We start from the raw sequence: 27762 nt of genomic DNA on the forward strand, positions 1-27762 counted from the left end.
CAGTTAACTTGTCATTGGGAATCAGTTATGACAGACAGTTATAGCATAAAGGAAAGTGAATGCAGGACTCTTCTGTTCTCGCTCCTTTTCATTTTCGGACCTTGTGTTGTGCTTCGAAGTGAGTGATTTCCACCTTTTCGCTTTCCATTTTTCATCTGATGGACAGAGCAGGCCTGTCTGCTGCAAAGTAATTGGATCATGCTAGGTGCACATTGCTCAAGGCTGCTTGCTTCATAGGTTGCGTGTTGTACTGGAAGACCCACAGCATGAGTCTGCTGGTCTGAGCAGTTCCTTGGTTTGGAAGGTGCCCGCATAAACAAAATGTCTTTCAGGAGTCTCGCATTCTTGATATTTCCAGCACTGCATCAGAGTTCTAAAAGAAGATAAAAGCAGTGGTATGCCATACACTACTGCTCACCTCACCCCTGGGATTCTCTTGTTTCGTGCAATTTCTGTAACATAGTCTTTAAAAATGCTTGTTTTTATAAACATTCACCCTTTTCGTGTACTTTGTTTGCAGGCTGTGGAGGGACAAGCAGCTACAGATAGCCAGCAGTCGTCTTCACTGACCACACTCGTGCTGCCCCTCATGGGGGTGCGGAATTTCCATGCACAATAAAACATGCTCCCTAGGCACCATTTTGCGTCTGTCATGATTTCAGTATAGCATGGAAAAAAGGTTTGCAGCACTTCCTTGGTCATACCCGACAAAATTGTCATACATCGAATACAAATTTTGGGTCAGGAAATCTCGGTGCAATTGTTTATGTGCCGGGACTCTTATCTCGACTTCAGATGTCGATGTATATTTCATATACAGGGAACCAGAAATTTCACAATTAACGATGACACGGCGGTGCAAGTTCAATCGTCCAGATGCCAGCAACCACAGTTAATTCGTCACCTTTTCTTCCTCTATGCTTGGAACAATGTACTGTTAGAGCCAGAATGCTTATGCAGTCAATGGGAAACAAGATGCCAGCCATGAGGAGGCCCTCCATTATTCTCTATTCTAATGCCTCGATGTTTCACTTATGCGGTTTGCATTTTTGCAAGGTTAACCTGCCAAAAATATTGTGTTAAAAAGCTTTTTCAGAAACATCACCTTATTACAAACTTCAATTTTTAGGTGCCATACCAAAACTCTGCTTGAACTGTCTTTTAGGAAGACCACTCTGCAGCCAAAGGGACTTACCGTGTCTACTTGATTTGGCAAGTTACAAAGTATGACAAAACATTGCAAGCGGATACACACAAGTATATTTCGCAAATGTGACGAGACAAAGCTTGTAGTAGCCTCAACAGCTGCCAGGCTTCAAGTTTGAGCAGGGAGACCCTGGTAGGCAGCACATACTTGCAGGGGTGGCCACCTCTCAGATTTTCAGCACTGCACAGCGTGTCCTCTGCTGTCAAAGCTTACACCGTACTCGGGGTCGGACTCTTGGGGCTCAAGGGAGAGGCCCCAAAATAGAGCTATACAAGCCCGCATTGTGCAAAAAGTCAAATGATGTTGCTGTGCCTAGCACCTTTGCAACCACCGGAACCTGCTTTTCAGCATCCTATTCACTGCTCTACGACAGAAACCTAAGCAATGCTTTTTGTTAAGCTCGGTCTCAGAACAGCAGGGCATCCATTGGGGTTGCGAGGAATTGGTGTGCAAGCATATGGCTTCAGGGTTTTGTCGCTGTCACCTGCACACAACAGTCGGGCGGTATCTGACATGAATGTTTCATAACCTTTTCAGTTGTCCAAAAGCACATCAAGACTAGATAAAAATTCTATATGCTTATGCAGCCTCTAGATAGTAGTTGCATAGCATCCCAAAAAGGCTGAAAATGTAATAATAAAAAAGTTGAAAAAAAAAGTGGAGATATTCCACTTGTCTTGCACAATACCCAAAATTATGCCTTCAGAGCAAAGAGGTGTCAATTGAGTTTATAATCTCTTTATTTTCCTTTATATACAAAGGTGGGGGATGGGGCATATAATGTCAAACGTCAAGCTGCAGGGCTTGCAGCTTGACGAGGCGCCCTACCCGGTGTGACAGAAAAGCAGCAGAAACGTTTCAGACAACACAAGAAAAGAACAAGATACTGTACCAGTTTGAACCTGCAATCGTAAAATGAAAACGTATACACCAACTCATCTCTGTGACGTCACGGCGCGGTGGTGGCGCGTCGGTCGCACTTCCGGTCTGGGGCTGTGGGCAGAAGTCCCCATGCCAGACGTGTATTCCTGCGTTGTTTTGAAAGGAACCAGACAAAAACCTGCCTTCTCGTCAAAACGCCGCGACTGGGGCCGTACCAAAAGTGTCGAGAAAGGTTTGAAGGTCAGTTTTCACGTGTTCGGTTCGTCCGAGAATCTAGATATGTGCCGTTAAAAGGGAAAAGCAGACGCCGCCGGACAACGATTGCTTGGGCGGGAAGCACTTTGGGCTGAATTCACGGATACGTGTGGTCATCAGATTTATTTGTTTTGTTCCAACATGAACGCCAGAAAACTCAAGTTGTGCGGACCACCTGTCTACGTTCAGTGCGTCTTCAAGTTCAAACGGCCGCCTGATTGTTCCAATTGTCGTCTGCTCTTTCAAACGTTTCTGCTTGTCGTCTGCTCTCTTACGCCGGTCCGTAGACCAAATGTTGGCCCGGTACTTACGATAAGAAGTGAGTGCAGGCCTCAAAAGACTTAAATTTGAAGGTTGGTAAGCAGGCTCGATGTAAACAGAAGATACAAGGAGATGTTTGTTATTGTTACCAGTGACCAACACCGACTTGTTATGCCTAATTCAGTTGGTCCGATTCTGCTTGCGATTTTCAGTATCGTCGTCGAACATCTCAGCTACGGTTCACGCTTTCGCAGACCGAGCGGCGTCGTGACTGAAAATTCCGAGCGAGATCTCATCATGCGAATCAGGCTTTAGCGTACAATCTGCGGCGTCCACGCGGAATGAATCGCCACATGTCACATTATTCACGCGAAGTTTTGCGGTGTAACGAGCCTCGGTAATTTCGCTGACGCCGCTCAAGATAGTCAGACATCGCCAGGAAGACGTAGAGCCAACAATTCGAACGCGAAAAAGGGCAGGGGGACTCACACCGACGCCGACAACATCGCATTTCAATGGTTTGTTTATAGGCGACGGCGAGCTTTTTGCCCACACCCCCACCGCGCATGCGCGGCGCCGGTGGCGTCCGCTAGGGGCGCTCCGGGCGCTCCGGTTTGTTTGTAAACATGAGTTGGTGTATACAACGTGCTGCAGCAGAACAATTTCCAGATGTTGAGGCCCGAGCAGTGGCGGATCCAAGGGGGGGGCGGTGGGGGCGATCGCCCCCCCCCCCCCCCCCCAAACGCCTCGCCATTTTTTTTTTTTGTGGAGCCATTGTTTTTTTATATTTTTTGTCTTTTTGCTCGCTTTTGAAGCACATCCCTTGGTACGCCAAAAAGTGTGACGGCAACGCGAAGGGAGTGACGCCGTTGCTTCACTTTCAAGAGCATTCGTAGTGTTACTTATGCGCCATGAAGCCCCTGTTGTCTTTCTTTTGTACGTTTTGATCCTCCTAGACACCGAGAGGAAAATATGACTCAGGAACAACCAGGAAACTGGTACATTATTGACACACGCGTCATACAATGCTACATTGTCGCGTTTTGTCTCGCGCGTATCCCGTTACGCGAATAATTATTTCCGTAAAAAAAAGCACGCTGAACACTCAAATTTGGTCTGCATGAAGCGAATAAAACTTAGGAATGAAACTAAATTATACCTTGGTAGAAAGTCTGTGCCAACCGGGGCGTACTTCTCGAAGCGAAATCTCGCGCGGAATTATGCACCTCTTTGACGGGCGGTAAACTCGGCAATCTCAAATCGGCATTTCTTTTTCTCCGGAAAGGACTTGCCAAAGGCAGTCATTTATGGCTCACGCAAAGTGAACAAGCTAAGGCACGTCTCAGTGAAGCTTGAGACTTGTGTCTAGGTGATAGCTGGCACTAAACAAAAACTTTCGTTGGATGCCTTCACTCCAACTGTCGCATTTTGCCCCGCGTCTCATTTGGCCCATCTTACCCTACTTCACTTTGGACAAACGCAATCTATTAGTTTTGGAGCTTCCCCCACACGAGTGTTCGTGCGGTCGAGGTGTTTTTTGACATATCAGTAGTAGTAACCAGGCATTGTGCGCAGCTTTTATCGGCGCCCAGCATGCTCGGGCTCACAAGCGCTTAGCTTCGAAAGCATACACTGTAAAAAGTAACCGTCAAATTTACGGCGCTATACGCTAATAAAAACTACAAGTACGCCGTGAAGAGGAATTATCTGAAATGCACCGTAAACGAGCAAAAAAACCGAGAGGGAAACGCAAAACTTCATGGAGCAAGAAAACAGAAAGAAAAGACGCGCTTCGCTAATTGGTCACCACTCTTGACCTTTCGGAAGCTGCGGGAACCCAGAGAGTCTCCTCTCGCCCCTTCACCTCCTTTCTTTGTCCGCGCCAGCCGCGCCAACGCAGAGCGTAACTGCCTTAACTGAAAAAGGAAAAAAAAGAGAACTAAGAGCAAACAGTAGAGCAACAATGCGACTAGCTAGAAGCATAAACAAAAGAAAGGAACGTTGGTTGGGACAACACGGAAAGAAGTGGAAAAAGCTGACGTTCAGTTCATTTTCCCGCCTTCCCACCCGTCTCCGCGCCATTTTGTCCTCGTTCGTTTGTGGCATTCCCGGATTTTTGTGCACCTGAAAATTTGGAGCGGAAGGCAACTGGATACTCGAGGCAGGTATTTCACTATCAATCTGCTGCTTGATTGGCAAGGATAGTGTAATGGTGGCATAAATACAACACTCTAAAAGATGTTTACTTGCAGAATTTGTAGTTTCTGTTCAAGCACGCTTGATGGTTGTGCAATTCGATGAGCACGTTTTCAGCTCTCGAATTCTTCAGTGTGTGGACGAAGGATGCTGTCGCCAGTTTGTTACGTATGATGCTCTCAGGTGTCATATTTTGAGAAGACATAGGCATTGGTACGCCTAAGGGAAGTTTGGTTTGTTTCGAGGAGTTTGGAAAGCTTTCAGTGCACTTTGCCACCATGCCTAGAGGAGTGCCACACAAGGGAGGCTTTGCTAAAACATCTAAAAGGCCACATCACCGACAGCATTTTGTTTTCGTGTTCGTGCTCCAACTGTCAGAAGGTGTGAAATCATAGTTCGATCACGGCACATTTGAACTGGGCGCGTTTACGAGTGACGGGTTTCTTGGGCGGCGGCACATCGCCTGCAGACCCGCTTCAGGTTGAGGACTCTTCGACTCGGTCGACTAGTGCGGATTCTAATGAAGACGGTGCTGTTAACGTGATGCAATCCCCTAATGATAACTAGGACGTGTTAATGTCTCTGTCTGCAGGAGAAAAAAGGAAGGCCGTAAAATACGACCTTGTTTTTTTTTTTTGTACCTGAAGTTCAACGGAACGCTTCTTATGCCGGTATCAACAGTTCAAAAAACCATTTATGAATTTCAACGTCGGCATTTCTTGTACAAACAATACATGTTCGGCCAACTTGCTGAAAGCCTTCAAAACGTGCTTGGTTCAGTCGAGGTTCATAACATCATTGAGTTCATAACATCACTATACAATGATGTTATGAACCTGAATACTACCACCTTTCTCGTCGTTTAAATTGCACCGTAAACATAACGGCGCGCTGTAAATTTTTTTTACCGCAAATTTGAAGGCCGACCGTAGATTTCTACGGTCCCCGTTTAAATTTATCGTAAACCAGATTTACAGTGCACAGTTATTTTTACTGTACAAGTTTGGCAGCATCAGCTGCCTGGTATTTGACCGTAAATTTTACGGTCAAATTTACAGTCAGGACGCTACAATGTAGCGTCCTGACTGGTGCCCCAGACGAGCAGGCACGTATGGCGTGCACGTGAATATAGCTTTGGTAAGCTTGCAATTGCACGTGATTTTCCGCACGAGCAGAGACATTGCGTTGGCCAGATGCCCAGCTTTCTGAGGCTATGCAGTCAAAAGTACGGGAGCGTGTGCCTTGGTGTGCATAGCCACAGAAAGTTCAAAGAGTTCATCCCCTACAGGTAAACCGATACAAAAGCTCTCAAGATCTATATTATGTTATCAGAGTTTAGTAAAAACGATGACTCCACAAAAAATATAAACACTCCCCCCCCCCCCCCCCCCCCCCCCCCCCCCGTTTTACGCCGAGGAACCGCCCCCCCCCCAAAATGGAGGTCTGGATCCGCCCCTGGGCCCGAGACATTTGGATGATACACATGCAATCACGAGTAAGCTTGAATCCGTGCGACTATCTCACACGACACTCATCACGGTGAACGAAGCACCCGTTTTCTACCGAGAGCTCTCGTGCAAGCGCATTGAGAAAAATGTGTATTGAGCACTTATCGACAACACCGCTGAATTCGCATCGCTGAACTTCTTGGTCGTCGTCTTTCCGTCTTCACTTGGCGCGCGAAGCCCGCCCACCTTCAGCCCCGGGTTATCGATTATCGCCTCTGTAGCATCCAAAGAATGCGACTCGCAGCACACCGACGCACGGTGACGTCTTCGTCGCAGCAAAACGTGCCGCCAGCAACGCTCAAAGAGAGCACTTGCTGCTCAGGGTAAAGATGTCGCTGGTCTGCCGCTGGCGTGGCCTAAGAAGAGGGGAGGAGTCTGGGAGAGGGGAGGGGGAGGGGCTATTGCGGAGCGCCAATGGCGAGGTGCGCGGAGGGGCGCGCGCCGGGAAGCAGGCACGGAGGCTGCGGGCTCCTATTTCAGTTGCTTTGTCGGAGTACAGGTGGCGCTAGGAGCGGCGCAGTGCGCTCGTGACGGTTGTGCGCCTTTGCGCTACGCGGTGAAACGGGAGCACGGTCGCACTAGAGCACTACCGGGTGAAACAAGGAGACGGTAGGCTCTTTAAATCGACCGGAAAATTCGGTTTCTTAACCTATCGCGCTACGACTTTGTGCAGCGTTGCCCACAGAAGGTGCATTTTTTTCGCAAAATTTACAAAGAGCAAACTTACCTGAGGAAAAAGTAAAGAAAGAAAAAGGCTTAGCTCCTATGGAAACGCAGCGACGCCACCGGTCTGCAATCAACACGGCGCCGTTTCGCACGGTAGACAAGAGATGGCGCAAGCGGTCGCGACGCCAACTGCCGCCAACGAACGAGCAGACGACGCCGAGAACCGGCGTTTTTAGCAGACAAGGAACTGCAGTTGCTTGTTGTTACCGCGCCTGTTTTTGTTTCTGCAACTGTCGCCGTTTGCGGAACGCGCGCCGCTTTTGATTCGAAAAGATCGTCTGCTAAAAACGCTGGCTCTCGGCGCCGTATGCTCATTCGTTGGCGGCGGTCGTTGCGCCATCTCTTGTCTACCGTGCAAAACGGCGCCGTGTTGATTGCAGACCGGTGGCGTCGCTGCGTTTCCATAGGAGCTAAGCCTTTTTCTTTCTTTACTTTTTCCTCAGGTAAGTTTGCTCTTTGCAAATTTTACAAAAAAAAATGCACCATCTGTGGGCGACGCTGCACAAAGTCGTAGCGCGATAGGTTAAGCAACCGAATTTTCCGGTCAATTTAAAGAGCCTACCGTCTCCTTGTTTCACCCGGTATATAGCTCCTACGGAGCAGAGTAGCGCAATCCTTTGAACCCCGTGTTTTGTCGACAACATGGCCGACAGAGCGGCTCGGCGCGAGTCACGTGGTACTCAGGGTTCCAGGAGGCGGCCCGCCCTATGGGAGAATACATGGAGATCGACATAACACGGCTGATTAAAAAACTTACGGCGAGTTCACATTTTTCAAAACTAGCCTGTCGTGAAGTTAGTAAAGCGCTAAACACTTTATCAAAGTTTTAATAATATCGGATGCGTGTGCAAAGTTTGAGAAGGCAATTTCCAAGGCAATGGCGTTTGAAGCAGACGATTTTTGCTCGCAGCGGAGATGGGCTTTTCGGGTTGGCCGGAGCGGGTCACGTGAATGGTGTGACGTCGCCGTGTCGTCTGCTGCATGATGCCGCTCCGGCAATTTAAAAAAAAAAGTTACGTCCTTGTATGGCACAAAACTTATCGCATATTATTCTAAAATGTTTCATTATTATGTCAAAAATGATTTCCATTCCGCACATCCCCACAAAACTGAAGAAACAACGATTTTCTCATGTTCTCCATGCATTTCTGACCGCAGTTGGAACCTCCGGGCGTTCGCCGCTAGTCGCCGAGAGACGGCGTTCTAGATTGCGCTACTCTGCTCCGAAGGAGCTATATAGTGCTCTAGGTCGCACTAGCGACGCCGGCGTGCTGTCGTGACGGCTCTTGCGGCGCGCCGCCGTGTTTCGCTTGCTTTTGACGGCTCTGCGCTCGGTCGCGCGTCGTCGCTCTCTAGGCGCGCTTTTAAACATGGCGCTATAATAGTCACGCGGTGAACTTTGGGATCCCTTTCGTGCGCGCTTTTAAACTGCAGATGGCGGGGCTCTGTTGCGCTTTTGAGTTTATACATTTGAACAGTGATTGCAGTGATGTCTTGTAAAATTTAATCGGAATATATAAAACCATCCCTGGTTGATAGACAGTTTGACGTCTATTTTTAGGTTCCCAGGTAGCACCAAAACATTATAATAATGTTATTTTTTTGTTTGGCCCAAATGTTTGAAATATGTCCTTAATGTCATTTTATTTAATATTTCCACAATGTTTATCTGTTCGTTAGATTAATGTTTTTCCATACGTTATTTGAACACACAGGAAACATTCCTTCAACATAAATTTAATGTTTGCAAAACGTTAAATTAACATTGAAGGAACATTCGAGAAACACTTTTACAACCGGTATGCAACGTTTGTAAAACATTAAATTCACATCAAAGAAAATGGTACTGCTACACTAGCAGAATATCCACAAAATGTTAGAAAGATCTTTTCAGTTGACGAAGACAAAAATATTATAAATCAGACGCAACCGCTACCCATGCAGTTACGCCTCTGCTGTGAACAAGGCGAACTGCATGGGTAGCAACTGCGTCTGATTACAATACTTTTGTCTTCAACTGAAAAGTTCTTTCTAACATTTTGTGGATATTCTGCTAGTGTAGCAGTACCATTTTCTTTGATGTGAATCTAATGTTTTATAAACTTGCATACCAACAAAACTGCAGGTAGTCAAAGCTGAAAGAAGGGTGTTGGAAAGGAACCTCCTTGAAACCCAACGACAGGCAGTGTTTCACTACAGACATGGCTTTTCTGAGGGCTGAAAAAGCTAAGACTTGCAACAAAATATTGCGTCCTGGGTCTTCGAGGAGGTCCTTTTTCACATACATAGCAATGTTTTCCAGAAGATGAACCACCGGACTCCAGTGCGCAATACACATAACGGGAGAGAATTGACTGTATGCACCTTTTGAAGAAGCTTGATCGTAGCATGTCCGTTAACTGAGGAAAAGAATGTTTGTGAAAGGCACAATATTGCACACTATTAACAAAAACGCTAGAATTAACAAGCTCCTTTTCATCACAGCACATATTGAGACGAAATAATTGCAATTTACTACCCTTGCAAAGATGAAATCAGTCAGGTACATGTACTAAAACATTTATTGTTTCAAATTAAACCAAAAGCATATACATACGAGTAAGGATGCTGCTAGACTCAGCTGTTAAAATGACAAGCCAATAACTTAAGACAAATCTGTATGTACTACAGAAACAAGCTTGAAACTGAGTAGAAGTGGTGACTAGAGCGGGTGAAGCTTGAAGCTGAGCTAGTTGGCTCATTGCTCTATATAGTGCCAGCTGAACATAAAAGAAGGGTTAGAGAGAGAGATAAGAAAGGCATACACCGCTGGACTAGGAACTGTTTCATCAGATCATCTTTCTCTTCATCTACATTGAGTTTCACTTCCTCTTTTTTTCTTATCTACATTGCATTTGATTTAATTGAGGAGTTCTTCTTCTAATCTTATACCCAAGCATCTTCTCATCTTCCATCTGTCCGCCATAAGTGCGGCCCTCTAAGGTACTCAACTTCCTTGTTGTGTAGTGCGATGGAAGGCACACACACACACTCGTCTGCCTTTGCGTCAATAGCAAGGGCCTCCAGGATTTCTCGAGTGAACTTGTGGCGGTTTCTTGCTAGGATGGTTAGGCTAGAAAACTCTGGTACACACCGGCACATGTGACAATGGGCGGGTAGGTCCCCTGCTGCAGTGGTGGCCTTCACCGAAGCTGCATGTTCCCTAGTCTGGTCACCGATGCACCTTCCCGTCTGTCCAATGTAACATTGACCACATGACAGTGGGATTTGGTACACAACCTCCTTCTCACATTCGGTGTGCTTGGTCTCGTGAGATACCTTGCAGTTTGTCTTCTCCTTGTTGGTCCCTTTGTTTACATGATGGAAAGTTGCACACAAAGAGACGAGGAAGGAACACAGAAGACAGACAGCACGATTCATGACAGGGGACATCGACACCAGGGGGTCGAGTTCAGTCGCAGAGGAATATTCGCAAAAAGGCAAGTTCTCTTTCGCTCATGCAACCGACGGCTGACTAACGCAGCGATCGGCCAGACTCAAGATGGTGAACGCCCTGAGCACCTCGCGCGTTTGTTTTTCATTAAAGCGCCCAATGATTGAGGTTTTTTCTAAAGATGGTGTGCAGATAGAGGTCTTACAATGCACCAAAAGGTTGACCTCATACAGTTTATGATTGTGCTCTCGCAGCCAGTCATTCGAACACTGTCTAGTCTGTCCGACATAGCATCTTCCACAGGAAAGAGGAATGCTGTATACAACGCTCGATGAACAGGAAAAAAAAGGCTGCACATGTTTTTTGTGGCACGTGTTTTTTATAATTTGTTCTCTTTGGCGCAGACCTTAAACAAATTTGTCATATTTTTTTAGGGGCTGATATTACTGTGGGCACAGCACACCTACTTGCCACTTGTTTTAGATTGTATCTACACAAGATATCGCATAATCTAAAACAAGTGGTAAGTAGGTATGGTGTGCCCGTAGTATTATCAGCCTCTAAAAAGATGTGACAAATTTGTTCTAAGGTTTGCGCCAAAGCGAAAAAGACACGCGCCACAAAAAACATGTGCAGCCTTTCACTCCTCGTTCATTGAGCGTAGTGTACAGCATTCCTCTTCCTTGTGGAAGATGCTATGTCGGACAGACTAGAAAGTGTTTGAATGACTGGCTGCGAGAGCACGATCATAAACTGTATGAGGTCAACCTTTTGGTGCATTGTAAGACCTCTATCTGCACACCATCTTTAGAAAAAAATCTCAATCATTGGGCACTTTAATGATAAACAAACGCGCGAGGTGCTCGATGCGTTCACCATCTTGAGTCTGACCGATCTCTGCGTTAGTCAGCCGTCGGTTGCTTTGAGCGAAAAAGAAGTTGCCTTTTTGCGAACACCTCACTATGACTGAACTGTTTACCCCCTGGTGTTGATGTCCCCCGTCATGAATCGTGCTTCATCTTTTCTTTCTTCACTTAATATACCAGAGTTGCGAGTATGCGCCTCTCTGACTTCTGTGTTTTTCCCTTGTCTCTTTGTGTGCAATTTTTCATCATGTAAACAAGAGGGCCAACAAGGAGAAAATGAACTGCCAAGTACACCAAATGTGAGAAGGAGGTTGTGCACCAAATCCCATGTCATGTAGTCAATGTTACATTGGACAGAAGGGAAGGTGCATCAGTGACTAGACGAGAGAACATGCAGCTTCGGTGAAGGCCACCACAGCGTGCAGAGCACCTACCTGCCCATTGTCATATGTGCCTGTGTGTACCAGACTTTTCTAGCCTAAACATCCTGGCAAGAAACCGCCACAAGTTCACTCGAGAAATCCTGGAGGCCTTTGCTATTGACGCAAAAGCGGACAAGTGTGTGGGTATACCTTCCATCGCACTACACCACAAGGAAGGTGAGTATCTTAGAGGGGCCGCACCCATGGTGGACAAATGGAAGACGAGGAGACGCTCGAGTATAAGACTAGAAGAAAAGGAACTCCTCAATTAAATCAAATGCAGTGTAGATAAAAAAGAAGAGAAACTCAACGTAGATGAAGAAAAAGATGATCTGATTAAACAGTTGCTAGTCCAACGGTGTGTCTTTCTTATCTCTCTCTAATCCTTTTATGTCCAGCTGGCACTATATACAATTGCCATGTGTAGAAGCAGTTAGAAAAACTTGATTACTAAAACGGTATCGTATTAAAGAAAAGCCGGAAAGGACTGACTAAAGCCTGTCACTAGACTAGAACAGAAGTCGAGACATTAAATAGGCCTATTGCCGCTTTAAAAAGTAAAATATGACAATAGAATATGAAATAGGCTGAAGAAACTCTAGAACAGGACTAGACAGAAAAAAAAAATTAAAACAAACAGACTTTCATCTTCCCAAGTCAAACCACAGTAAAGCCTGTCACTAGACTAGAACAGAAGTCGAGACATTAAATAGCCTTATTGCCACTTTAAAAAGTAAAATATGACAATAGAATATGAAATAGGCTGAAGAAAGTCTAGAACAGGACTAGACAGAAAAAAAAAAATTGAAACAAACTGATTTTCATCTTCCCAAGTCAAACCACAGTTTCTGTCGATGGGATGTTTTCGACTTTTCTGGCTGCAAACAAAACAAGAAAATAATTAATACAGAGTGCCGGAAACTAAATTTGAGGTGGCAAATGATCATAATACGTGGAAAACATAACAGTGTAGCTTAATTCGAAATTTAGCTTTGTGACAAAGGTTTGCAGGTTTGGAAACCCCTCAAGAAATTAGGGTGTACTAGAAATATCCTAGTGGGAAAGAGAGTTCATATAGAGCCGCAAAAAGGCTGACCTGATTTCCCACATAACTACGAACTAAAAGAAAATGACAATCTTGTTCAAGTGCTTAAAACAGTGAATTGATTGCAAAAAACAAACAAAGTAGCAAACACTTATGACAAGAGACAACACAGGTACATTTCTCAACTAGCAAAAATAAAATAATGCCTTGTGGTAGTTTATTGATGTTGCTAGTTGAACTGTACACCCGTGGCATCTCTTGTCATAAGTGTCTCTCTTTTGTTTGTTTCTTAACTCCCACCAACATGCTATCAAATCCTTTAATTTGTTGTTGAGTCACTTGTACCTAGTAGTTGTCAGTCCTCCTGCTCAAGCAAACCAACATTGAAACACGCGACAAAATACACCTTGTGACGACCCGGAGCTGAGCTTGTTGGTGCAGCGCTTGTCGATGGGGCCAAATGAACCTACAGCACAAAAACAGGAAGAGAGAAAATGAGACAAACACAATGCCGGACTAACTTCATCCACATACTTTATTTACAAAAGAACCAGTTGGCCCCGTCTGGGGCCAACCTGCTCCTGTGTAAATGAATAAAAATGCACTCCATTAAACAGTTTAGTCCAGCATCGTGTTTGTCTAATTTTCTCTGTGTTGTCATCTTGTATGTTCAGCTGGCCTCACCCAATAGCAACACACAATCAGTCCCACAAACGGCTGTCAGAAATACTTTTACTGCCCTATTTTCTAGGAAAGCAAGACAAAGAAAATCAAGCTGAGTGCAGAACTTTCTTATTCGGCTGCTACATTCTGTATGTTAGAAAACCAATTTTTACTTTTTTCCAATAAGAAATTATTGTAAACAAAGCTTCCTTCGTTATTTTGTAGTTGTGCTCACTGCTTCTGCTGGTGCATTTGATTGGGAGGGGCAATGATACAAGTGAGCATGTACTATTGCAATAAATTGCAATATGAACACAAAGCGCATAACTTTCAGTACACTGCTTACACACCAGGCACCAGTCAAGGCATTCAAGAGTTGGAGATTAATCTAGTGTCCTTGGTCGAACTACACATGTGCAAGCTTCGCTGGCTCGTGGCCAGTTTGTGCAGCATTTGTAGAAAGCCACAAGCTCTCTTCTTTGTATTTCAATGTATAGCGATAGTACAATAGAACTCTTCGCTGTGTTACAGATCTCATGCATGGTTTACATTCTTCATTTTGTAAGCCTCAGGAGATTTTTAGATTAATCATCAGCTTCAATGTATTTGTATCCTTCCTGCAAAGATTAGGTTGTTGCTTGCCTTGAGCACGGAGCCGGACGTTGGCGAAGCGCAGCCAATCACCAATGGCGCGGCCCATCTCGTCGTCTGTTGCAGTTTTGCGGGTTACACGTACAGCAGCTGAAAAAAATATGCACAGCTATCAGAAGTTTTATAACGATCACTGTAAAGTAATACTTAATAATAAAAAAAAAAAAAGACGGGTGCATGCAAGCACATTACTCTCCATAGTGTAGACAGTGATACAAAAACATTACTCTTACCATAGATCAGGCTAAAGATCTTCAGTTTCCCGGCTTCTTGCTTTCCGTTTCGCCCGGTTCTGTTGTAGAAGACGGCAACTTCATCTCCGACAAGTTTCTTAAACACCGTTTTTGTTGTAGAGGCTACATCTCTACCTCCAATTTGGCCAAGCTCTTTCACCTAGAAATCAAAAGTTATCCACAATAAGCCACGCATAAAAGCTTCTCTTGCTCAAAGAACAGAAGAAAGATGAAAAACAATGACTATTTCAGTACATGTATGTTCTGGATAATAACCTTTGGCTGTAACGCACAACAACTTGAAACTTACTAGCTTTGCAAAAATGGCTTCATTTTTTAAGCTAGCCTCCAGGAAGGCAAATTCCTCTCTTGTCTTCACTGGATAGACTGGAAGGTCTTCTGGATGGACTGGACCAGCCATGGCAGTAGGGTCATCAGCATTCACATGCATCTGTATTCTGGCCAACATTGTAGCCATGCTTGTCAACTGTGCCTTAATACACTCAAGTTCCCTAAGAACTGTGACCAAAGCTAAAAAAAAAAAAAAAAAAGAGCAATACGTTAGAACCTTATCAATATTGAGTGTTCCGATAAAGATGATAAAAAAACAAGCCTTTATTCATTTTCAAGGTGACAAGGAGTTAATACTTTAATCGCTTAAAGCTGTAAGAGCATTAAAGATACAGAAACTTTTCTCTTGTTGCTCACGTTACCGAAGCACTTAGCTTAATTACACAAACAAATTATCCATTCTTACAACGTGCAGCATGCATCAATGCTGCAAAGCAACAAGGCTAAAGTTTTTTTTTTTTTAAACAGGACATGCCTCAGCCAGGGTTGTAAAGCACCTAGGTACAAGTAACTCGAAATCGGTATCTAGGTACCTTTGTTGTACCTGACATAAAAACCTAGGTACTTTCATTTTTCGGTATCTGTATCTGTACAGGGTTGGAACTCATGAAATGTACTTGGGAGGAGCCACGGGAGCAGCTGAACCTACATTCTGGAGCAGGCTAGGAGCAGCTCAGATAAGTTTTCACTGCACTTCAGTTTATGTCTTAGTAATTACATGCGCGAATCACGTGACGTGCGCAAGCAACGAACGTGCAGTTGCGCGAAGGAACAGGGCAATAAATTTCGAATTTATCCTATTGTGTAACTCAATAACGAAGCAGCAGACTATGATTAAGCGTAGTTATCATATTCGAGGCGATAAGCAGGAGCAAGGTTAAAGTATGCCAAGCAGATCTACCGCTTGCATGAGAGCTGCTGGCCGGCAAGGTTTCGGATTGGACCGCATTTCAGTTCTATCAAATCACGATTTATCTTGTGGGAATGCGGTTCCAACTTTTAACGATGAAGTACTAACAGGAATCTTTTGCTCCTGTCTTCAACTGGCTGAAGTCTGGATCCCGGGCCGCAGAGCCTCAGGCAATCTGACTCTTAACGACTCGACCTCACTTCTGCTGACGTGCTTAAAGGGCAACTCCGCTTCATTTTTGGTTTTGAAAAAACAATGCAGTCCTCTTCAGTATCGCCTAGGAAGACCACGAGTGAAATGTTACGACGCAGTTCTGTCTAAATGTTTCTTAAACGGTCCGGCAAACTTCGCAACTCGCCAAGTTGTCGAAATCGGCTGACTTGAGCGGGCGATCAGGCGCAACCAACAGCGCAGTCAAGGCTATGGCATGGGCGGAGCCAACATTGAGCTAAACGTCATTATCATGGCCCCCTTTTGCTTGTTTTCACTTCTCCGCGCGAGCGTAGCGCATGACGTCAGCAACGTTGCCTCTCGGCGCTCAGCGGTGTCCACATGATTGGTGTAACGCGCCCGCGCAGCGCGTTTCTTGGGAGCCGTCCGGCCGCCCGCCGTTACCGCCGTCTTCCGCGTCACAACCGCCGTCGTCGTCTCACCGATTGTGATTATTGTCTCTCGGAGTTTCATCCACACCACGGACACCATGTGCGCAGACTTATGCCGCAGTTGTGCAGACGTCGTCGAATGCCGTAGACACCAAAACGTGGCGAAGAGTGCGGTGCAGACGACACTCGCGCCTGCCACACGCCCGCCCCAATCCCGCCCGTCGTTGGGCCGAGGATCACGTGACATCTCGTACCACGTGATGGCCATGTACTTGGCGGCCCGAGGCCAATGTTGCCGGGCAGAGCCGAAGTTTCGGTTTCGATTTCAGCTCGTGTTTAAAATTAGATTTAAAAATATATAGCCCACTTTTCGCAAAGCAAACAACGTAGTGTGTTTTACTAGGGCTTTTTAATTCGAAATCACTCATTATCCCGAAATCTTCGGAATTGAGCGGAGTTGCCCTTTAACCGCTTATGGTTGAAGGATAACAATCCAGAAGCAGGTGGTGTAGCGCTTGGAGTCTGACCCCCAATTTTTTTCGTGCGCTTCTGACTCGAGATACACAGGGAGAATAAACAGAGCAAAGGAGTGCAAGGCCGACCAAGCTAAATGCGCTCATTGTTGCGAATCGGGTCGATAAAAACCGGAACCAAGACAAAATACAATTCTTTTGGTGCATAATGGCACGAGGTATTGGCTGTGGCGCAGTTTCCACAACATGTTTCAGGATGGCGCAGACATATGCGTCTGGCGCAAATGGTACAGCTATTCCACCCCTGCTGTATTTTAGGTACATTTTCCAGAAACTTGTAACTAAGTGAAGTTACTTTTTACAGGTTCATGTGTCAAAAGTGCACATACATCCTAACTCTTCTGTCAGTCACAAAATATACTTGCCTTTGCTTGAAGGTTCAGCAGAGCAGTTCAAAGAAGATGCACTTTTTGGTCTTCCTTTGGGCAACACCAAGTCATCTGAAAAACCACAAGCAATGCATAAGTAATAACAAGGATGAGCAGTTGAACTGCTATGTCACAGTTGCGTATTTCCTTGGATGGGAGTACAAGGCTGTCAAACTGCAAGCTGCAGTGTGCTTTATTCTGGAATCCTTTCTTCTTTTTTTTCTTGGGGAAACGCGGAAAGGGGCGAAGGGGGGGGGGAGTCCTCTTACGAGGGATCCGCGAGCCGCACTTGGACCAGCAAAGAGCCGCATGCGGCTCGCGAGCCGCGGTTTGCCCACCCCTGATCTATACCATGCCCATACTGTACACTATGCGACGCTGTTAGCACAAACACAACATCGTCGGGTTTACTCGCTTTACTTACACAAATCAGGTGATATCACCAAAATTACTAATGCGGTGAAAAGGGCCCATAAGGGTTTCACAGCTTGAGCAAAGCACAAAAAAGCGCCGATGTCATGTTCATGCTAAAAGTGTCGCACTGTGTACATAACAGCCTGCACGTGGGTCTAGGAAGGCCTTTTCTCAACTCTAGATTACAAACATTCGAAGTGTGAAATACATGATCTGTAGTTTTGTTTTGATTACCTTGTGCATTTCACTTTATCACTAGTATTTGTTCATGTAAACCATTTCCTTCAAAACACGTGTAAGAAAAAAGGACTTGCCACCATCAGTTTGGCCTGCTCCTCCACAATGTGCTCCACTTTTTCTTTGAAGAGGTGGTGGCGGTGGGGGCTCAGCGAGAAATTCAATGTCACCTTCTGGAGGTGGTTCTTCAGTTACTCCCTCCTCATCGCTGCTGTCAGTGAGGTAGTCATCGAAAAATGTCGGAGGTCGCCGTATTCTTTTTTGCGATGTCTCTGCTTCCGATGTAAGGTCGGACTCTTCCTCCGCCTTTATGGACCTCTTGCGGGCAACTTCGTAACTGTCTGCAAGTCAGATGTTATGTAGATAATGAATTAATAAAAAATGTGCGTTGAATGTGAGGCATTATATTTTGCTGAGTTTTGTCTAAGCTGTACGTAGCTTCTGCTAATGAAGCATATGCTGCCTTTTTGTAGCTATCAAGCTGTTACCAATGTGTCCTATTAACATAGGCAGTGGGAGGTCTATAGTACCGTTACCATAGTAACTAAAAAAAGGGAGTCAGATATGATATGTACTTTAAGAATTATTTCACAACCAAACCCCCTTCTCTTTTGTAGATTCTGCGAAAGTGTGGATTGTAATAACTTTCAATAGAGCAGTGCTCTCTTCAGAATGAAAAAAAAAAACTAATGGCGTTCAGGGCGGAGCTTACCTGTATATGACATGACCCTGCAGGCAAATTTTGGCCAGTCTTTGCCTGGCTCCGTTCTGTCCCTCACTGCACTGTTCACTTTTGCAGTATTTTTAAACGGTGGCCAGGGAGCTGTCCCGTTCTTAATCCAGCGTGTTGGAACCACGGCCACGTCATCAGTCTTCATAAAATGGGCGACCGAGAACATCTAGAAAATTCAATTTGAGACCGTCAGTAAAGAGCATACCTACAAGTTTTATGAAGTAACAAGATTAGGGGTGTGCAAATAGTGATGTAACCAAATCAAACATGAATCGAATATTGATGAAACCAAATAAAATATGAATGCTGTGTACATGGTTTATGAAGGTGAAAATTACTAAAACTAAAACAAAAGAAAACTCATGATGTGTTTGGCATTTGTATTGATAGATGGCGCTCCCTCCTTATCGCAACGGCTCGTGACCACCGTGGTTTGTTAAAATGGGCATAATCTTTTTGAAATGTACCTTCGGTTAAAAAATAAATGCGGACAATAAAAGCAAAACTTAGAGTAAAAAAAACGTGTCTGTATAACGGTGGCGCTTTTGCTGTCAACGGATTTCGTCTGCGTGTCGTCTGCTTTCTTTCACTGGTCGGCTGCAACTTCGGAGGCTGCTCCCGACGCCATCTATCGATACGAATGCCAAACACATCCCGCTAATGAACCCCTCTCGTTTACGTCGCTGCCCGCCGTAGACCCTGGCAAGTTTCTTGGCCTTATTTTTTACAGAACGAGAACTACGCTTTATAATTTTACAAGAAAAAACCGACCTGTGAAATACACCGCTGACGAAAAGTTTAGATTGTTACGTGCAGGCATTGATTTTTACGGTCCATTTCAGATCGAGCCTGGTGGCTTGAACCACCCTATATTTCATGGGCTTTCTTTCTTTGCTAGAAAAGGAAGCAAACAAAGTGTATTGTGTTCAAAACACCCCAGTTGGCTGTTTCTCAAGACTTCTAAAGCCTGCCAGTTGACACCTTGATCCTGCTGGTCTTAAAATTGATATTTAAAAGTTTGCCAAGTCTTTCTTGCGTTTCGCAAGACACCTGCTAACAACATAGTGGTTTTCACTTGTGTAGAGCAGAGGTGCACAGACTGGAGGTTGTGGGGAAATGTCTGGCGGCTACAGAGCCTCGGAGAGCTCCAAAAATAGTTAAGGCGGGGGTCGCCGGAGGGCACTCAGAAGCTTTGGGGGTTCGCAGTCCCGAAAAGGTTGTGTACCTCTGGCGTAGAGTGTTCAGTCTTTTTATACTTGCGGCATCTTAGCTGGGATATCTATCAGTTGGGACAATAGTTACGTGTAATCACCAAGTCAAAGGATAATCACATTATCATTCATTTAAAGAGCTAAAGTAGTGAGCACACATCATGAGCAAAAGAAAACTAACCTTTTATTAGACATTCACCTTACAGCTTTTCTATTTTGGTCTTTCCATCATATAAACAGTTCTATTTATAGCAGCTTTTTTCTAATCCCTCAATTTTCAACCTACAGATGCCTTATAATCAGAAGAAATGTCCTTAAAAATCCCCTAGCAGTTATTAGCATAAAGACATAATTTATGCCAAAGACATTAGCACACACACTTTATTTTTATTCGTGATGATTATATACTCATTAAAACAACACTATAAGTGAGAGCACATTTACGGCAGATATTGCTTATCTGAGCTATCCTGCTTAACCAAAAATTCACCCCCACAAGGAAGCCAGCAGCACTTTGATTTGACCTGTTCAACAGTCCACAAAGCATTTGCAGACGAAACCTGAGAAGCCCTGAAAGTACACAGTCCAGTTGTGTCAACAATGCCGGCATAGAAGTTTGTTAATCTCTTGAAAAACTGGCCACAGATCTTGATCTCTCCATCACGGGACACAACATTTGTTGCGACGACTACATTTCCATCTTCCATCAGAAAACATGAGTCTGGTAGGTTCACTTCCAGAACCATGCCTTGAAGAACTAGCTTGTGATACTGCTCTCCCTTAAATCCTGGAGGTGCTGGTCCGGCATTATGCGGCTTTTGCAACAATGCCTGCTGCTTCGGTGGTATTCTAGGATGCAAGTCAGCATGACTGCGCTCTTCTAAGCGTTTTACAATCTGTTGTAATGGTCGATTTGGTGACTTCAAATCTCGCTTCAGTTGACCCAGAAAGTTCTCAAACCGGAACGCAGAGAAGGAGTCAAGGTGACCGAACCTCCGCACATCAGCAGTAAGATGCAGCAGAGAATGTATGTTGTACACGTAAATGCCTTCACCGTACAGGTCCCCAGCATCAGAAACAAACTCTTCAAGCAGCTTCTCTGCAGAATCAATCTCCTCATGGCAGAGTCGTGGGCTTGACAGCCCTATTGGAAAAACGTACAAGAAACAAACCTGCTGCTTGTACAGTTCGGGTATGACACCACCATAATTTCTTGTTATTATGTATGCAGCTAGTTTGGTTCGGCTTTCTGCATAACTGGAGATACAGGCACCGCTATGGCTCCGGGTCTGTCTATACTGGCAGCCAGTTTGCTTGCCGATATGATTCGGTGTGCTGGTATGATTTTGCGTCCGATGACGTGGGCGACCGGCATCTTTCCAACAAAAAACGCTTATACCACACGACCACCGTTATATCCAAATCATACATGCAGAAGACGACCGCAATCTTCCAATTTAACGTCCATCGTTTACCACCGGTATCGTTACATACACCATACATGTCGAAAAAGAACATAAGCCGCGTTTACATGAATGCGACTTAGTCGCATTAAATCCAGTTGCCGCATTCCATATGCGGTCATGTAAACGGCATAATGCGCAAAGCGCATCGCATTAAAGTCGCCAGACAGAGGTGGATCGAGATGTCGAGTGCGCATTCATTCAGCCCATGTAAACGGAGATCGCATCGCATTTTGGAACGGGGAGGATTATCGGAAGGCGCTCGCTGCGGGAGCGAGTGAACAGCTGAGAACATGGAGGCGGCCAATCTCGTCGGCGGCGCGGAGAGCGGTCCCGCAATTTTTTTCCCGCGAACAAACGCAAGCTTTTATTGTGATCATAACTAAGCGGAATATAGCGGAGCTGCTCGGTGTGGGCGGCCCCGTCCAAACCTTTGCGAAGTACGACTTGCGTGTCCGAAGGGGTCACAAAGACATCGGTGCGAGCACGAACGACACCGAGAGCCCCGAGCACTGTTGAGCACTGCATGGTAGCGCAGAACGAGCAGCTCCTACCTCGGTGCCGTTCCCGGCTGCGCAAGAGCCTCTCGGACTCAGGGTACGGTCGCGATCGGCGAGTTCTGGCGCGGCGAAACGCGGAGGCTTCCTCAAAGCGTGCGCACACATGTCGCCTCTCGTTCAGAGTGAACCGGCGCCCCGGCCTGCAGTCCTAAACGCCTTGGTTTCGATGCTTCTTCCGTCTCGCAACTTCTTCCACAGCACCGAAGACAGCGGGCACCATCTTTACGGTCACTAAATGCGTCGAAAGGCCTCCACGTGCGATGCACCGGAAAACGTGGTGCGGCTGGTGCCGGAACGGAACTGCGTAACTTCGAGCTTTGAGTCAGCGTGCACGGCAACAAACCGATCGTGACACCAAGCCGCGGATACCGCATCGCCGGTCGACAGCGGCAAACGGCCCGTTGCTCGTATCGTGGGCCGTGACTCGTACTCGGCCAACTCGGCGTCTTTTCGTGGCCCCTCGCGTCGTCGCAACCAGCCGCAAACCCGGCGTCGGAGAAAAGCGAAACCGAAACTTAAAGCTTCCGCCAGTGGCTTCCGCTGTCGCGCCTTTTCTGACTTTCCGGCTTCCACGCTTCCGGTCGTCGCGGAGATGGCGACGTAGTGGTTTAGGCGGTTTTGGCGTTGCTGGCTCGTTCTGCGTTTTGGGGGACAGATGTTCTACGGTCCGTTTCTACTGCGTCTCTGTCTCTCAACTCGACGGCGCCTCTCATAGTTCAACCAGGCGTGGTCAACCTGGGTCAGGCCGGCTCGACTCGTCCGATCGCCGGACCGCAGGCGACTTCCCAGTTCGGCCGTGAGGCCTAGGATCCGAAGACGTCCGTCTCCGTGAAGCGGTAAGCGAATCTCGTCCCGTTTTCGTTCTACTTTTAAATTACGTTTGGTGCGCTACAGTGTAAGCATGCGTGCCAAGTGTTCGTAACAATTTTGAACTAGAATAATTGTGCTTCATTGCTGTTTGTCATTACGGAAAATATAAATCGAGCAATGAACGAGGAGCCATGCTTGAAAACGATGCATGTACGATGTTAACTTCTACCTCGGCGGCTTTAAAAAGAAAGTCAAGACTGGTTACGGTTGGATGCGAGGCTGGTCCCAATGCAATGGTAAGCACTTAGAGCGCCTTTCTGAACGGCATGTAAGCAATATAGCGATCAACGGGACGAGCGACGGCGAGAAGCTACGAGTGCCGGCGCCGAGCGACGAAGATTTCTCACTCTCGCTGCTTGCGCCGCTCGGTTCTTGGGCTTCTCAAAACGTCGCTTATCGCCTTGGTCGCTCGCACCAATCGCTTTCATGAGGTGTGTCTCGTCGCGCGGCTGACTACCGTGTTCATTCAAGTATAAATCAACCTTTTTCTTTTTTTTTTTTTTTCGGAAATTGCGAATAAAGACTTTCGACCTACATTCGCGACCAAATTTTGCGACCCTACCGGAGGCATGGAGCTATCGAGTCACCGAGCCGGAGTTGCCGTAGAGCCGCGCCGCTTCTTGTTTCAAAACGCTTTTGGTGCACGAAAACAACCGCGGTGCCCTGTGCCGCTATCGCGCGCCTCTCGGGCATCTGGTTTCGCCATCGCGCGGGGAAGGAAAGAAACGCGATGCGCCATGCACTTTGCCCTCCATCCTCGCAAACGCGCACAAAAAAAAAAAAAAAAAAAAAAATTTTTTGTTTGAGGCGGCTTGGCTCGCGTGTTGCTCATGGCGACACGGCGGCTTTGCTTGCGTCTTTGTAGTTTGTCTTCCGTCGCTTCGCACCTTCTTTCGTTTCTTCTTGTCGTCATTTTACAACGATGTCAGTGAAATATTGTTGCGAATTTGCGAGGATGTCTACCCAGCTGACGAAGCTTCGGACGACGATGACATGTCCAGAAGTTCTGACGGTGATAAAGTTTTTGGCATCGCCCCGTGATTTAGCTGAGAGTGATGTAAATAAAGGTTTGTTTCTTTTGCCCAAAATTTCCCGTTTTTAAAAATAAAAAAAAAAAAAGGTCGACATATATTTGAATTATTTATTTTTTTATTTTCGGTGGGTCCAACAAGTAGGCTTCGACCTATTTTCGAGTAAATATGTTAAGTTTAATTTTTATTTTGGGTTACGTCGGACGTAACTCGAATGCTTGACAGTTACGTTGGGCGTAACTTTAATTTTTAATTCGGGTTCCGTCGGACGTAACGTTAGACACTGCGTTACACTTAAGCAAAATAGGGGCTGCTGGTTCATCATATAAACCAACCATTTGTGTATGATTAAAGCGCATCACTGGCCTAAAATAAATACTGCCATCCTATAGGAATGTACCGCTTCAGATAAATTTGTTAATTTTTACTTTTAGTCCCTGCCCCACCAGATACAACATCTGACCTAAAGCAGTGTTCCGGATCTCCTTCCAAGAGCTCAGGCGGGTCGTCATTCAATCCAGGAGTCGGCGGCGTCTCATGGGCGTGTTGCTGGTGCTTCTTACTGGATGGTGCTACTGAGGGAAAAGTGGTCGTGTTTGGGAAAGGCAAGTATGGCCGCCGTAAGTATAGATATTGTTTTTACCTTTGCTCGAATCCACCTTTAAGTAATGCACAGTTCGCATGTGTGCATCTCTCAATGCTTCTACAGTCGGCTGTTAATATTTGGAGTGCTCCAACTCTGTCAGCGCTAGTTTCTCTAGATCATGCAAATGGGATGCAGCAATAAACCACATATGCTCTCGCAACAAATGGCGCTGTGCCGAAACACTGTGGAATTTTTTCTAGCTTAATAATGCAGCACAAAATAGTTGACGCCAAGTATAGCTGCTTTTGTGACTCCGTTTTACCAAAAGCTCTGCCGAAACAAACTTGCCGCCTTATAGGTAGTGCAAAAGAACCTCGCGTGCCTAACCTGGAGAAGGGCATTTTTTTTCATAGGTCAATTTTTTCTTAAAGCAATACCTTCAGCCTCCTTGAAATGTTAACATCATGTGACACTCAGAAGAACAGTAAACCCCTTAATGTTGGCGACCCTTTAATTTTCGCGGCCTTTAATTTTGCGGAATTCAGTGGCTGCGATTATGTCCTCTGTGACCGATTCGAGAAGAAATAGGGGCCACCAAGATAAGGGGGTTTTACTGTACATCGGAGGAGACAGGAAGTCACTTTTGTTTGTATGCAAGAGTAAAACCAACAACAACAATCATGGTGTCGACACTTTGTGAGCCTATCTGTGTCTATTGAATGATATCAATTTTGTTTGGATTGGATTGGATTTGGGGCTAACCCCTTTGTATCGGGGGATCTCAGCAGCGCTGGATCTAGCCTGGCTAGTAGCTACACTAGCCAAAAACGTAGTTGTGTTCTTTTGCTCTCCTCCACCAATACTCCAGTCTCCTCTTTGTCACCTCCACTGGCTGCGAGCTATCGGCGTCGTACTGTTCGTCAACGCCCCGGAAACCCAGCGCCACCGCCATGTCTGGTTCGTACGTCACGTCCGGCTTTATACCCGTGCATTCCAGTATGACGTGTTCCGCCGTCTCGTCTGCTCCCTGCGCGCACATGACGCACTTCACTTCCATGTCCATGTACTTCGCGCGGAAAACGCGGGTCCGCAGCATGCCGCCTCGGGCGTCCGAAAGCAGTGCACTGCCCTTGCTGTTGTCCATGAAAGGTATTCGCTTCACCTCCTGTTTCTCTCTGGCATACAGGGCCAGCGCTGGTTTCAGACGTGCCGCTTCCGCCCATCGCCGCGTCTCGCTCTTGATCACCCTCGTGCGGATGCTCTGCTGCAGTTCCGGCTGCTCCGCGGCTGGGTAGAGGAGTGGGCCGTTGACCTCGTATCGCTGTGCCAGCTGGCGCGTCCGTCGCACCCACCGGGTTGGGACGGATCGAAGATGTACATACTTGAAGACCTGTCTGGCCCAGCGCTCTTCGCTCATCCGGCTGAGGCGTCGCTCGAAGTCCAACTTGGCTCGGGCCTCCCTGGCCTCAAAACCGGACCAGCCCATGTCTCCTTGGACGGCTTCGTTCGGTGCTGTTCGGCTTGCTCCCAGTGCCGACCTTCCCACCTCCCTCTGACGGACCTCGAGGTATTGCCTGGTACCTGATGACAGGCACAACACTGAGTTGCCAAAAGTGAGCCCCGGCACCGCCACCATCTTCCAGACCGCTCGGGTTACCTCGTATCGGTTATATCCCCAGAGGGCCCTGGCCGTTGCTATGCCCTTGTTCTTCCTGCTCTTCGCCTTGACCTTCGTCTCGTGCTCTAGGAGGTAGTGGTGTCCCTTCTGTAGGTTTACACCCAGATATTTGTAGTGGTCCACCCAAGGTACAGGATTGGCTTGAATGGACAGGTTGGCGGTCCCGTTTTCCTCTGCTGCCCCAAAGGCCATCAGCCCAGATTTGTGTGAACTGAAGCTAAGCCCCAGGGCCTCTCCCATTGCACCACACTCGTTCATGAGCCCCTGCAGGCCCTGCAGCGAGTCCGCCATCAGCACCATATCGTCAGCGTAGATGAGTCCCGGGAGTTTTCCTCCCTTCCTTTCCCCGCCTTCCGAATATTCCAGTGAGAAACCCTCCCCACTCTCCTGCAGCCGCTTTTCGATTCCTGCTATGTACAGCATAAACAATAGCGGCGACAGCGGGCAGCCCTGTCTCAAGCCCTTGGAGCAGGTCACTGGATGTGTTGTCTCCTGCTGCCACTGTGCCACCACCGTCGTCCCTCTGTACACTTCTCGCAAGAGGTCTATCCACTCTCTGCACAGTCCCCGCTCTTCCAGCTGCGTCCACAGTTTTCGATGTTCGACCGTGTCGTAAGCCTTGCTGATATCGAGAAAACAGATGTAAAGGGGGCGGTTCTCCTTCTGGGCAATCTCGATGGCCTGCGTCAGCACGAATAAATTGTCCTCAAGGCGTCTCCCCCACCGGAACCCATTCTGCAGCTCCCCCAGGACTCCTTCTGCCTCTGCCCATGTCTGCAGTCGTTCTCGTATTATTTGTGTGAACACGCGGTAGAGTACCGATGTGATGGCTATGGGGCGGTAGTTTCCGAGCGCTGACTTTTGCCCTTTTCCCTTGTAGATGAGTCTGAGTCTTGAGGTTCGCCACTCCTCCGGCACCCATCCCTCCTTCAGGATCTGGTTGACGATCTCGCGCAGCAGTTCTCTCGTCTCTGGCCCCAGCTCCTTCACCAGCCTCATTGGGATTTCGTCCATTCCAGTGGCTGTGGTTCCTCCTATCCTCTTGACTGCTCTATTTAACTCCCTCTCCGTGATTTCCTCTCTGCTCGGTTGCTCCTGCAGTTCGTCCTCCGTCTCCCCCTCCTCACTGTCCATTTGTCGGCTGTCCCCTGTGAACATGTCCCCTATCCACCTCTCAATGTACCGGTTGGTCTCTCCAGGGTCCAGTTCCTTTCCCGTTGCATCGTCTTTGATTACAGCATCCTCCCTGGGTCGACCTGTTTGGCCCTGTACATGTCGCCAGAACTTCAGTGGGGCCTCACGTCCTGCCTCTCTCAGTTCTTCCAAAAATCTCTTATCTACCTTGGCCATTTTGCTTTGAATCAAAGCTGTCACCTCTATTTTCCTGGTCTGGTACTCCCTCCATTCTCTTGAATCTTTCTGTAGGGGGGCTTTCTTCTCCTCCTTTCGTTTTCTGATGGTCCCTCGCAGAGTCCTGTTTGCCAGTTGCCTTCTTGTAATGGCCTCCTTCACCTCCACATCCCACCATCGTTTTCTCCTCCGCTTCCCTCGTGTCGGTCGTTTCAGTTTTTCCAGGTGGTCCTTCCACCACCGCATGAGGTTCCCGTACGTCTCCACCTGCCTGGTTTCCACCTCTTCCTCCAGTTTCTGCGCAATGGTTTGTGCTTCTGCTTGCGTTATGTGGTGTGGTCTCATAGGTTCGCTGACTCTCTTTTCCGTCGGCTTTCCTCCGAAAGTGATCAGCAATCTGTTGTGATCACTTCCCAAGCTCTTGTCGCCTTCCTCGTCTATCTCCATGTAGTTCAGTTTTTCATACAGGTCCGGGGACACCAGGCAATAATCGATTGTAGAGCTCATCCTTCTGGCC

The 27762-nt window shown here is 46.8% G+C and overlaps 1 protein-coding gene across 3 annotated transcripts in view; it reads right to left on the reverse strand.

Annotated features, from left to right (window-relative positions):
- Positions 1-11837: 11837 nt before the first annotated feature.
- LOC120840722 overlaps positions 11838-27762 on the reverse strand; it is a 29292-nt gene continuing 13367 nt past the window's right edge. The window contains exons 2-9 of one of the 3 annotated variants that reach the window (XM_040211366.3): positions 18476-18662; positions 17841-18104; positions 17110-17184; positions 14659-14879; positions 14349-14508; positions 14107-14205; positions 13147-13267; positions 11838-12634 (exon numbers count right to left, since the gene is read on the reverse strand). In XM_040211366.3, the coding sequence (XP_040067300.1) occupies positions 13170-13267; positions 14107-14205; positions 14349-14508; positions 14659-14879; positions 17110-17184; positions 17841-18104; positions 18476-18662 (1104 nt within the window). In that variant the 3' untranslated portion in view covers positions 11838-12634; positions 13147-13169. The remainder of the gene's footprint in view (positions 12635-13146; positions 13268-14106; positions 14206-14348; positions 14509-14658; positions 14880-17109; positions 17185-17840; positions 18105-18475; positions 18663-27762) is intronic. The other 2 variants (XM_040211364.3, XM_040211367.3) reach the window with 2 other exon arrangements.

The sequence above is a fragment of the Ixodes scapularis genome, unplaced genomic scaffold (assembly GCF_016920785.2).
Source record: "Ixodes scapularis isolate PalLabHiFi unplaced genomic scaffold, ASM1692078v2 PGA_scaffold6__148_contigs__length_123643588, whole genome shotgun sequence".
Taxonomy (NCBI): domain Eukaryota; kingdom Metazoa; phylum Arthropoda; class Arachnida; order Ixodida; family Ixodidae; genus Ixodes; species Ixodes scapularis.